Raw genomic sequence first — 12930 nt, 5'->3', positions numbered from 1 at the left:
TTAAGAAAACATCCTTCGTTCTTAACTGGTATTTAATGAACATTATGGGGTTTGTGCCAGTCCTACTGCTTGAACTCGGTGAAGGCTCATACTACTTTAAACAGATTCTTCCATCACTAAAGTGATGACAAGAATAGAAAGAAATGGTGAGTTTATTATACCTTAGGCTTAACATATACCACTTAATCACTGTAAGTCAATAAAGAGTTATATTATTTTGAAAGTTTCACAATAATATGTATATAAGCCAGGGGAAATTAGCATCCATGTTACATATGTGTGTATGCATGCAAGTAAAACAAATAAAACACTTGCAATGCTACAGCAACTGTCTCTTAAATAAAGGTCTGAAAGGAGAATACATAATTATATATGAACTTAAGAGACAGATAATTCCTCTTTAATACTGATGAACAATCTACCTAATCCCATATCTTCTGGGTTAAAGAGAGTACTGCTGGGCTATTTATAAAGTATGTTCAGAATGACTGGTAACTACAACATTTCAAATTACAACTGGTAAGTACAGCATTTGAAAAACACATGCCTTCTTTTTTAGTAAAAGAGAAGAAGCTAAGACACAGAGCTGACATGGTCACTGAACATTTATACAACAGTGACAAATTTTACCTGTTGTAAATAACAGTCATTCAAAACTCAAGAGAATTTTTCATATTTGAATGTTCCACAAAGTAAACACTTTTTCTCCTTTCCATTTAAAGGCCAAGATTTTAATGACTACGAGACAGTTGTAAATCTGTCACCAAAAGAAAAAAAGTAGGAGAGAGTAAGAGCATGTAAGATGCCCACGTGAAGAGGAACTCACCGTGAATATACTTCACTACATTGACACTAAGCCCGTGCCGGGATATGGTCATCAGGACTTCTCCTGCACTCTTCCTCCAAGGAAGATTGTAGGGAGGGCACCAAGAGGTTATTGCACTAAATAAAAGCTGGAGATCATCTTTCTGAGCCAGCTCCTCTGCTGGAGAAACGAAACTGCAAAGCTTCACTAAGATCTAAAAAAAACAAGAACAGAAAATAAAAGTGTATATAAGCAAATAGTGGTAGAGGAAAGGGAAGAGACAAAACGGATGAATCCTAAAAGCAATTCTAAAGTGCATGATAGGGGCAAGGAATATGGCCTAATGATAGAGTGCTTGCCTTGTATACATGAAGCCCTGGTTCGATTCCTCAGCTCCACATATACAGAAAATGGCCAGAAGTGGCGCTGTGGCTCAAGTGGTAGAGTGCTAGCCTTGGGCAAAAAGAAGCCAGGGACAGAACTCAGGACCGGAGTTCAAGCCCCAGGACTGGCCAAAAAAAAAAAAAAAGTTCATGATAAAACACTGAGCAAAGTTAATGAAGCCACAATGATTCATGCTTATAGGCAACATTTTTTAAGACATCTATAATTTAGATGTTTGTTATGCTGAATCATTAAATCCATGCTACTTAAGCTAGCTTATTTTTTTTAAAAAAATTACTGTTTTCTCTTCACCATAATAATTTTGTAGACCTTGGCTTGAAACAGGATAGAACGGCAACACCTTTCATGATTAGCATTTTATTTTTCTAACTTCGTTCTTACTATGCACAGGTAAAATATTCTTCTCTTAAAAAACTGGGCTGGGAATATGGCCTAGTGGCAAGAGTGCTTGCCTTGCATACATGAAGCCCTGAGTTCAATTCTCCTGCACCACATATAAAGAAAATGGCCAGAAGTGGCACTGTGGCTCAAGTGGCAGAGTGCTAGCCTTGAGCAAAAAGAAGCCAGGGACAGTGCTCAGGCCCTGAGTCCAAGCCCAGGACTGGCAAAAAAAACCCACAAAAAAACAAAACAAAACAAAACAAAAAAACCAAGAAGCTATAGGAAGAAATTTAAAATAGATCTTGTAAGAATATTTTTAATTGTTTTAATTTTATAAAAGGAGATATATGAATAAGATAAATAAACCTAAGGATCTTTCATTTATATCCAGTTGCCAAAAACTTTCTGAAGCTTGGCTTTAAAAGAAGACTCAAGCCTTCTTCAACTCTTGAATAAAAACTTAACATTTAACTATAATTTGCAAAATAAACACTATACAACTTCTCCCAGGATTAAGAGCCTACCATCTGGGAATTCAAAAATGGTTTTCCAATTTCAATGGATTTTTCATTTTAACTCAAGTTGGGTGTCAGAAAAAGTGAACTAATGAACTCCAAGTTATGGAAAGAAGTGATTTATCATCATTGTTGTTGTTTTCAATGTACAATATGAAATGATTCCTTTTTCTTTTGTTTTTCCTCCCTATGGTTTAATCCCTGTTGTCACTGTATTTGATTTTGGTACCCTGGGTATTGCATGTACGTTTATCTGAATTAGGGAAGGGAAGGGGAACAATATCATATTGACAATAAAAATTCTTAAAAGAAAAAAAAGAAAAAGAAAAAGTGAACTATTCTCTGTGCTAGATAAATATTCTCATCAAAATATATTTTAAAACACAAAATAACTATGAAATCATTTTATTCTCAAGAAAGAAAACTATGAGTGGAATTAAAACATTTCAACATTAAAATACTATGGTCAGTATAACAAAGTAGGTCTTCTATTACTGTTTTGTGTAAAAGTTGCTTAAATACAAAAGTTTCCTAGTTCATAGCTGGCAAGTATCAGAAAGAAAAAAAATTAAGAATTCAGGAAAACAGTGAAATATTTGTTTGTAATTAGTAAACATTGGCCCCTTCACCTATAAAACACTGGAGAAGCTACTGGACATCTAATCTTCACTGATTACATGTAAAGCGTGTCTGTATTTTCCACATGTGAGCACAGATAGTCAAAGACCACAAAGAGTCACATACGCAGAAGTGTGCAAAATCAATTACATTTGCTGTTGCTTCTGATATTACCTTATGTGATGACAGAGACAAATGCTATTTTTCTAGTTTGTAACAGAAATCCAATCCCAAGACAGTAAGATTTTCCCCCAATCCAAATCCCTGTTTACAAATAAACTAATTTAATGATCCATTGAATCGTAAGGTAATTGTTTCTTAATCGTTACAGGCAAAATAATCCCTCTAAGCAATCTAGTATAATGCTTTTTATTTTACAGAATAAGAAACTCAAGAGTCTACCTGTCTTCCTCCTTGGCCTTGACACTAAACGCTGCCACACACAGGACTCTGTTAGTCTACCCAAGTGTGGCAGGGTAACAACTGGCCATGCTAATGACAGCACATGCCAGAAGGTCCCAGGCAACCAACCATCTGCCACCTAGTACAAGCAGGAAGATTCCATTTATTGTAAAAATATTTAATCAGGTATATCAGATAGTGTCCTAGACAAAATGATGCAAGCAATATGCAGCCTGGGATGAGGGAGGAAGCAAAGGAAGTGATGCGCCATGCAGAGTACTGAGCAGCGAATGGAAGCGGGTGGCTCTCTTCACCACTGCTCACCTGCTGTGTGCCACTGACCAGCACATCAATTCCACAAGGACCAAGTAGGATTTCAATTTACATTACACTTTGAATTCCACTTAGCCTTAATGTTCAATAATTACAGTGTACTGAAGTAAGCCCCACATTATTTCTAAGTCAGCATTCATTGTTTTCAGATATAGAATTTTGTTTTTAGGTTTTTTAAAGAAAACTTTGTTGTGCTTACTTAGGCCTTAGAAATATTTCTAAGTGCAGCTTCCATTTATTGCCTGACACATCAGTTAATTTTTCAGAAGAGCTTTCTTGAAACGAGGCCTCTAGTCTATAATCAACAACAACTAACTAATCTACTACACTCATCAGCAAGATCTTCAAGCAGCTTTCATTCTTCAAGTATTTATTCCTTCACTTTGACCCATGGCTTTTCCAATCCAATCTAATTTGAGTGCCCAATAAACCTGAATCCTGATCCTATCTCAATCATTTGTTCACATAATCATTTCTTCATAATCTTGCTCTTCCTCAAATTGTCCTAGTGTCCCTCCACTCCATGCTTTTAGTAGTAGCACCTCTTCAGAGCATGACTCCTGCCACGAAGGCACTCAGCATGCACTGAGCATGTCACCATCATCTTGCCCTTTCTTCCTCCTTAGGCAGAGACCTACTTTCTCTTCTTCCTTTCTACCCACCTGGTAATTGCAGCAAACACACACACACACACACACACACACACACACACACACACACGTGTGTATGTGTGTGCGTGTATGTGTGTGCATGCGCATGCATATGTGCGCCCATCACAGGGCTTGAACTCAGGGCCTTGGTACTATCCCTGACTTGTTTTGCTCAAGGTTAGCACTCACTTGAGCCACAGTTCCACTTCTTGCTTTTTGGTAGTTGATTGGAGATCACAGTCTCACAGACTTTCCTGCCTGGGCTGGCTTTACACTGCAATGCTCAGGTCTCAACCTCCTGAGTAGCTAGGTTTACAGATATGAATCATTGGTACCAGGGTCATAGTTCCTTTTATTTCATTTCAGTGATGTGCTAATAAGCAGGGAGCCATGGATTTATGGGCTACTTTATTTAAACCTCATAAAAATCCTTTAGGCAGATTATACTGTCTTCAGTACCTCAGTACTGTACACCTCAGGTTGTATAAATCCAGAGATGCAGATTCAAAGGTATTGTTGTTACTTTTTACCTTTTATTGTGGGAAAAAGCAAATGATTCAATGTATCATCTTAGCCATTGTAAGTTAACAGTACAGCAGTATTAATGATATGCATGGCCGTGCAAAGGGCATCTACAACATAAATATTTTATCTTGCAAAGTGAAGCTCTACTCGGTGCACAATTGCCTTTTCCTACTTCTCCTTAGGCCCTCGCAATCAGAATTCTTTTTTGTTCTAACTGTTCGATGACTTAGATATGTCATCATATAGTATTTGTCATTTTTATCCAAAAATGTGCATTTTATGAGATATGTCATCATATATTATTTGTCATTTTTATACATAAATGTGCATTTTATGGAGAAGTTATATCCTAAATGTTTGTAAAGCTGCTTGTTTTGAAATTTTTCTCCCAAGAAAGAATATCATTCTAGCTTACAAAGGTCTCTGAAACCTCAGTTCATCGCAGTGCTATCAGAAGAGCCCTGGAAACAGTAGAGAAGAGCTTTGCAAGGAAGGAGGGGCAACCCAATAACAATAAACAACTTTATAAGTTGAGTATGTACAAGCAAGTATTTGTAAGCTGACATACTGGAGAAACCAAATACTACCAAAAAAATCTGAATAATAATGTGATAAACTTGTCAACATTTTGTCCTTGATTAATTCAAAGGATATTATATATGCAACATACTTTTAACAGATGAATCTTTTCAGAGAAACAAAATTGCTTGTGTCTCACTCAAATATTCCTGAGAAGATTATTTAATATTATGCTGCATTTTCAAATATTATGATTATATGAGGGGAAAATTCACAATACACAGAGTGAACTAGTATTGAAAAAGGAATATGTAGTTTTGTACTATATCCTGCATTGGGGACACTAAGGCAGAAGGAGTCAGTTTGAGCTCAGCCTTGGCCACATGGGTAAAGCATGCATGTAAGTGATCTCACTGTAAGTTTAGTACCATGTCGAACCACAAGTAGCATCTTCCCTACCTGTACAAAAACTTTCTGGAGTAGTCCTCTGCGTTCTGCTAGAGGCAGCTCGTTCTGTGCACCTCCGCCTGCCTCAGGCACATGGGGAAGGTCAAAGAACAAGTACAAACACTTCACCAGGGTGGACGGCACTGACATGGTTGTCATGCAGTCCACGGTTTTCTGGAAGAAAACAAGAAACATGTGAATACATAGACAGGTGTAACTCTAATAGGGAGAGTTAAACAATTCACAAATGTTAAGCCAAGAACTGTATTATCAAGACCATTTTCAGAGGTATACAAGGATTAAAAGATAACTCCATAGTTATTTTTACCATAGAGATTACCTGCTTTCAGTCTATTCAAAATGTTTGCTCCTATTAATAACTTCCCTATCACTTTCACAAAAACAAACAAAAAGTCTCCCAAAAGGCCATGCCCAGAAACATTCAATTTTCTATGTAGACAAATTCACTTTAATCAAATACTAAAATTGGTCAATATTACTTAGTAACTTATTTGTTAAATTCTGGATTTATTTATTTACTTATTTATTTATGGACTTGTTTCAAAGAAATCTAAGGATCTAGAGGAAAACAAAACTAGCATGAACTTGGATAAGTTATTTAATTTACCTGAGCACCAATTTCTGTATTATAAGATGGATGAAATGGTACATACTTATTAGGGCTAATACAGCACTTAATATAAGACAATAAGATAATCACCAGAAGGTCATACTAAGCACTAAATTGTGGAATAGTATTTGCTCTACTACCATTTCTATCTTTGTTTTTTTCATTTTCAGAGCCAGGAGAACAAATGAGAGCTACAGTCATCACCAATACAAAATATATCTTTATATTATTTCCCTAGATTTCCAGAGAAAGAAACTTCAGAGCATCTTACAGTTAAAATTTCAATATGACAGGATTATCCAATTTTTCCAAGATGCAGTTTGACATAAAGCTTGAGGGCATCTGGAATGGCACTACAGTTTCCCTTCTGAGTGGTGAGGGTATGTCAGGAAGTATGTGGAAAGCTGGTTTCATGAAGATCAAACATCCCACCCTTCCGAAGACCAATGTCTACTAGCATCAGCACACTCATGGTAACTACTTCATCTCTCAATTCTAACAATGGCAATACATAAAGCCTACTAGAAATGGGAATGATCAACACTGACAGGAATAAAATCAAAATTGTAAGGAATTAAAATGAGATACAAAGAAAGTAAGATCATATGATAAAATATGTTTAAAAAACCCGGTCCAAAAAGTCAGAACAATAATGGCTAATCAAGAATTCATTGCACAAAACATATATGGCTAATCAAACACTTTCCTGTACATAATTAGCTCACATATTTCTCAAGTCAACACATGTGGTGGATACTGAACCCCATTTTATGAGGGAAGCAATTGAGAATCATGCATATACCCTGCTTTAGCTTAGAGAGATCATTAACTGATCCACATATTATTTGTACTCAATGAAGATTGAGTATATTTAAACTCAAAATTCACTGAATAGTGAAGCCATTTCCCGAAAATGATCTCACATTATAGTTTGACTGGAACTTTACACAGTGAGATGTTAAGAACAATAAAGTGATAAAACCAGAATTCAGATTAGCTGATGGTAGTATATAGATCAGAAATACAAACAGCCAGAGGGTAATAATAATTAGAAAACTAATGTAGAAAAAAACAGCAGTGATGGAGTCTAAACTAATGCAAAATAGAGCAATAGAGAAGAGAAATAATACAAAAATAAGTTCTGCCAAGACCAAGAACAGTGGTTCTCTTTATTATTCCAGCTATTCAAGGAGTGGAGACTGGGAGGTTCACTGCTCAAGGCCAGCCTAGGTGAACAGTTAGTAAGATCTCCATCTCCACCTAAAAATCTGGGTGTGGTGGGACATGCTTATGATCCAAGTATGTGGGAAAATAAATAGGACAATCACAGTCTTGTCCAGACCTCACTCGACAAAAAAACACAGAACCCTATTAAAAAATAACTGAAGGGGCTGGGGATATAGCCTAGTGGCAAGAGTGCCTGCCTCGGATACACGAGGCCCTAGGTTCGATTCCCCAGCACCACATATACAGAAAACGGCCAGAAGTGGTGCTGTGGCTCAAGTGGTAGAGTGCTAGCCTTGAGCGGGAAGAAGCCAGGGACAGTGCTCAGGCCCTGAGTCCAAAGCCCAGGACTGACAAAAAAAAAAAAAAAAAAAAAAAAAAAAAAACCTGAAGAATAAAAGGCTGGGAATGTGGCTCAAATGATAAGAGTACCTAGATAGCAAGAGCTCAGCCCTGAGTTTGAACGCCAGCACAGATAGATTAGATACATGGATGGATGGAGGGATGATAGATTCCTTCCTTCCATTTACAACCTGACCCATCTCTGCATAATACCATCATTTCCTCTAAGCCCTCCGCTCTACTCACCTATGATTTACAGTTTCTCAGTATCTCATGTTACCATACAGTCAACATTATTTAAAAATCTGTTTTGTCTCGAGCATTCTTTAAAAATGCTTTTTTGCTGGTACTGAACACAAGGTCTTGAACTTTCTAGGCAGGAACTCTGCCACTTGAACTGAATTTCCATCCCTTTTTGATTTTAGTTATTTTTCAGATAAGGTCTAGTGCTTCTTCTGGGGGCTAGGCTACCTAGGACTGTGACCTTCCTATGTGACCTTCCTATATGACCTTCCAGAAGAGCTGGAAGCCCAGACATTAGCTTCTGGGTCCAGCTTCTTCTTTGAGATAAGAGTCTGCTAACACTTTTTGCTTGGGCTGGCCCAAAACAATGCCCTCCTAACTCTGACTCTGAAGTTACTGAGATTTTAGACTTGAGCCACACTATGCCTAGCCTTATTCCTTAATTGACCATCTTTCTTCTTACCCTAACCCTCAAAATATATTAACCTCACATTCTACTTTCCTAGCACTAAACATATCCTATTATTCTGTTTTGTGATATTATCTCTTTCTATTTCATCTCTGCCACACTCATGTTGAGTCAGGATCATATTTTAGTCATCTCTGTATTTTGCTGTTGCCAGCAGAAAATGGCACTTATGCAAAAAATGCAGCTCAAAGCATAACACTGAATTTGCTTTTTAAATGTACCATTTTCCAGTTAATTACTAGCTTTCTCTTTCCATTATCCAAAGCAGTATGATTCTTCATTTTGATCTTATTACATCTAAACTGATTTGGCAACATTTTAATTGTTTCAAGTGATTAGATTTTTCCTAATCTATTGTTACCCTTCTTGCTCCTTTTAGAGTGGAATTTCCCTATCTAGTCCCAGATAACCTGGAAGTCATAATGTTCCTCCCTTAGCATCGGAGTGCAGGTGTTATCAGGGGGAATCACCAGGTCAAATATTTAAAGCTGATTTAGGGGAAATACAAAGCCATTTTCACAATAAATCAAATGAGAAGATAGTACATACTACCCTGAAAATGGTAATGTTCTCTATTTCCCATAAAAATGAGAAATATTTATAAGTATTCTTTATGTTATTTATTCCTTACTAGCTGAGTAACTTACATGAATAGATACTTTTCTAAATGATAATTTTCTTTTTTTTTTTCTTATATTGTCAAAGTGATGTACAGAGAGGTTACAGTTTCGTATGTTAGGCATTGGATACATTTCTTGTACTGTTTGTTACCTCCTCCCTCATTCCCCCCCTCCCCTTTCCCCCCATGAGTTGTTCAATTGGTTTATACCAGTTTTGCAAGTATTGCTTTTGTAGTCATTTGTCTTGTTATCCAGTGTCTCTCAATTTTGATATTCCCTTTCACTTCCCTAGTTCTAATACCAGTATATACAGTTTCCAATGTACTCAGATAAGATACAGTGATAGTGTGGGGACAACCACAGGAAGGGGATACAAGAGGATCACCAAAAATAGAAGCTACGGTTTCACATGGCATGTTGAAAGTAATTACAACAGTGATATACCACTCATTTCCAGAACATGGAGTTCATTTCACTTAGCATTATCTTATGCATTCATAGGGGCATAGCTATTAGGCTCTTGTGATCCTCTGCTGTGACTAAATGAGAATTTTCACCCAGAGTTCCTAGGCTACTTGCCTCCAGCTACAAGTCATCCATCATTTTTCCTAGTGTAAAACAGTATTATACGTATGTGTGGTACAACATGACAACAATGGAAAGCACTACTGTGAGCCATGCACTTCCTCAGGAAGAAAGTGCCCAAGTAGCAAGCTCCTCGCAGAGATGTGAAAGCATTATAAAATCTTGGAGTAGAGTTGTGGGAACAAATGATGATCATAGGATCTTTTTTTGCACAGAATGATAAGCTTTCTATCAACACACTAAGAGAAGATACAATAAAAAGTCTGAGTTGTAACATGTGAAACTAAGAGCTTACCTGACCAGAGGATGCCAACAAATTAATTGTTGTCAGAAGCATCCAGCCTCTACTGGCTTCTTCACTCTGATTAATCTCCAGGAACTGGACTATGGCCCGACTTGCAGCCTCTATAAAACCAAACGGAAGCCATTAAGTAGGGGCAAAGTCATTTACAAAGCATCCAAGAAAATGATCATTTACTGAGAATGTACTTCAAATCAATGCTATTAGGTATTTCATTTAAAAAAAATTTAGACAGAAATACTTTAGTGGTACACATAAGTCTTGCATCACTAATAAGGAAATGTAAAAGGCAATCTGTATTTTGGGGAAAGACATATTACCACTAATCAGAAGCAGTAATGGAAGAAATGAAATCTGGGCTAAACCTGAAGGAGAAGAAGTGCATGCTTAGACAAGGAATCGGAGAAGGTAACAGAGAATAGAATCCCAGTATCACAACAGACATGTGAGCTGGGTGCAGTTAGCTTCTTCCTGTAGTCCTAGATATTCAGAAGTCTGAGATCTAAAGGAACACAGTTCAAGCTCAGCTTAAGCAGAAAAGTCTGTGAATTATATTTCCAAATAACCAGAATAAAAGCAAAACTAACACTTGTGTGTTGGAGTGTCAGCCTAATGAATCGAGCAAGAGGCCTTGAGTTCAATCCTTGATACCAGCAAAACAGAAAAATCAACATGTGGCTAGAAAAATGAACTTGATATGGACACACAAGACAAAAAGAAAGCATTAACACCATTCTAGAACAACCTATACTCAGAAATAGACTAGTAAGAGCAGTGATTTAATAAAAATTAAAAAAAAACACAGATGGTGAATTATGAAGGAAGGCAAACTAAAAGCTGTACTTATCTGACTCTCTGGGCAAGAAAGAATAATGTGTTTCATTATCTTAAAAAGGTATTTTAGGCCTCTGAATCTATTAGGAAAGGGCATGGCAGACTGAAAAGCCAAAGAGACTGATGGGAGGGAAATAAAATGAAGAGGCTACCTGGGTGCTACATGCAGGGACCAATTGAGAGCCTGAGAGTTGGAACAGAGAAACCATGTTACATGAGAGACATTCAGAACTGAAAAAAACAAACAAACAAACAAACAAAAAAAAAAAACCTTTGCGGGAGGGAAGAATAAGAATGTTAGAAGGGTGACATTAATCCAGATGTAAACAACTTGCTCAATGGCAACTCTTATACAACTACTTAAAGATAATAAAAAAAAATTTTTTAAGAAACTCTGAAACTAAATTGAATTATTCAGACTTTCAGAGAAGGGAAAACAGAAATTTCTAGTTGTACAATTATTGCATAAGCAGAATCTGCCCATTTTATATCAATATTTGAGATGAATTAAAGTTGTCAGAAAATAAATCAAACCATTATTAACTAACTGGCTAAGATATTAATATATACTTGAAACTCTATAAAGCAGAATAAAATTAAGATCATCTTAAATTTATTATGTTTTCTCAGTTTGACACAATGGAGACAAAAACTGTTTTGTACTGGGTAAATGAATTCAAGACATATGTCTGATTCCATGTGAGTGTATTTCATATTGAGGAAACATTTTAATGGGAAAAATTCTTAAAGAGTTATTTTTATCAATAGTGTTCACTGGATATTATGTTATAAATGAACTATACAACTTGTGGGAGGGTATGGAGAGGAAAAACTGAGAGAGATCAAGGGAAGGGGTGACATTTGTCCAAAAAGAAATGTACTTTTTACCTGATGTAACTGTAACCTCCCTTGTATATCACCTTTGTAATAACAATAAAAATTAATTTTAAAAATGAGTTACTTTTATAATAGTGGCACTGTCTTGTATACTTAAAAGTTTAACTTATAATCTTCACAAATCTGCCGGAGCTATTTTCTACATATCCCTTATTCTCATAAAAATTGAGAAATATAAAGTATAAGTAACTTGCCAATCATCACATACTTAGTCAGTAAACTCATGTTTGAATACAGGCTGTCTAGCCTGTCTGAAGTAAAGATAGTGATTTTTTTTTGGGCCAGTCCTGGGCCTTGGACTCAGGGCCTGAGCACTGTCCCTGGCTTCTTCCCGCTCAAGGCTAGCACTCTGCCACTTGAGCCACAGCGCCGCTTCTGGCCGTTTTTTTTTTTTCTGTATATGTGGTGCTGGGGAATCGAACCTAGGGCCTCGTGTATCCGAGGCAGGCACTCTTGCCACTAGGCTATATCCCCAGCCCTGATTTTTTTTTTTTTAAAGAAGAAAACAGAGAAGCCAAGAAAGCCTGGCTTATTTCTAATACTTAATATGTCTTAAGAGTTGACATTACTGTGCTCATATATTACTAACTTAAGTGTTTCTCATCCATGTCTAGAAAACAAGTAACAGGGGAGACTCTGAAACTTTGGCACTCCTATTTCCTCCCTTCTACCTTGTATACTATTGGCACTAAGTGAACACTTAATAAATACCTGCTACGTTAACTGACATAACTACATCAAAGAGACCATTCACTGTAACAGAAAGACATACAGAGCTCACTTCTTTACATCAAGAGATTAGGATTTAAGAGCTTTCTCGAAGTTTTGAAAAGGTGAAGAGAGTAAGTCGCCTTCTTTTTTTTTTATTTTTATTTATTATTATTTTTTTTTTTTGGCCAGTCCTGGGCCTTGGACTCAGGGCCTGAGCACTGTCCCTGGCTTCTTCCTGCTCAAGGCTAGCACTCTGCCACTTGAGCCACAGCGCCGCTTCTGGCCGTTTTCTGTATATGTGGTGCTGGGGAATCCAACCTAGGGCCTCGTGTATCCGAGGCAGGCACTCTTGCCACTAGGCTATATCCCCAGCCCTCGCCTTCTTCATAGATGTTTTTATATGTAATTCTGCATAAGCACAGTAAAAAATAAAAAAAAGGTAATTAAAAATCATAAGAAATTTCAAAGACAAA

The 12930-nt window shown here is 36.8% G+C and overlaps 1 protein-coding gene across 6 annotated transcripts in view; it reads right to left on the bottom strand.

Moving 5' to 3' along the window:
* Positions 1 to 12930, bottom strand: part of Wdfy3 (WD repeat and FYVE domain containing 3) — a 250897-nt gene that overhangs the window by 132076 nt on the left and 105891 nt on the right. For all 6 annotated transcript variants that reach the window (XM_048364027.1, XM_048364026.1, XM_048364029.1 and 3 more), the window contains 3 exons: positions 10010 to 10119; positions 5613 to 5774; positions 827 to 1019 (listed from right to left, as the gene is read on the bottom strand). In XM_048364027.1, coding sequence (XP_048219984.1) covers positions 827 to 1019; positions 5613 to 5774; positions 10010 to 10119 — 465 coding nt within the window. The remainder of the gene's footprint in view (positions 1 to 826; positions 1020 to 5612; positions 5775 to 10009; positions 10120 to 12930) is intronic.

Source organism: Perognathus longimembris, chromosome 16 (genome assembly GCF_023159225.1).
Source record: "Perognathus longimembris pacificus isolate PPM17 chromosome 16, ASM2315922v1, whole genome shotgun sequence".
Classification (NCBI taxonomy): Eukaryota; Metazoa; Chordata; class Mammalia; order Rodentia; family Heteromyidae; genus Perognathus; species Perognathus longimembris.
Note: the sequence above shows the minus strand (reverse complement) of the source record. Positions and strands in the feature narration are given on the sequence as shown.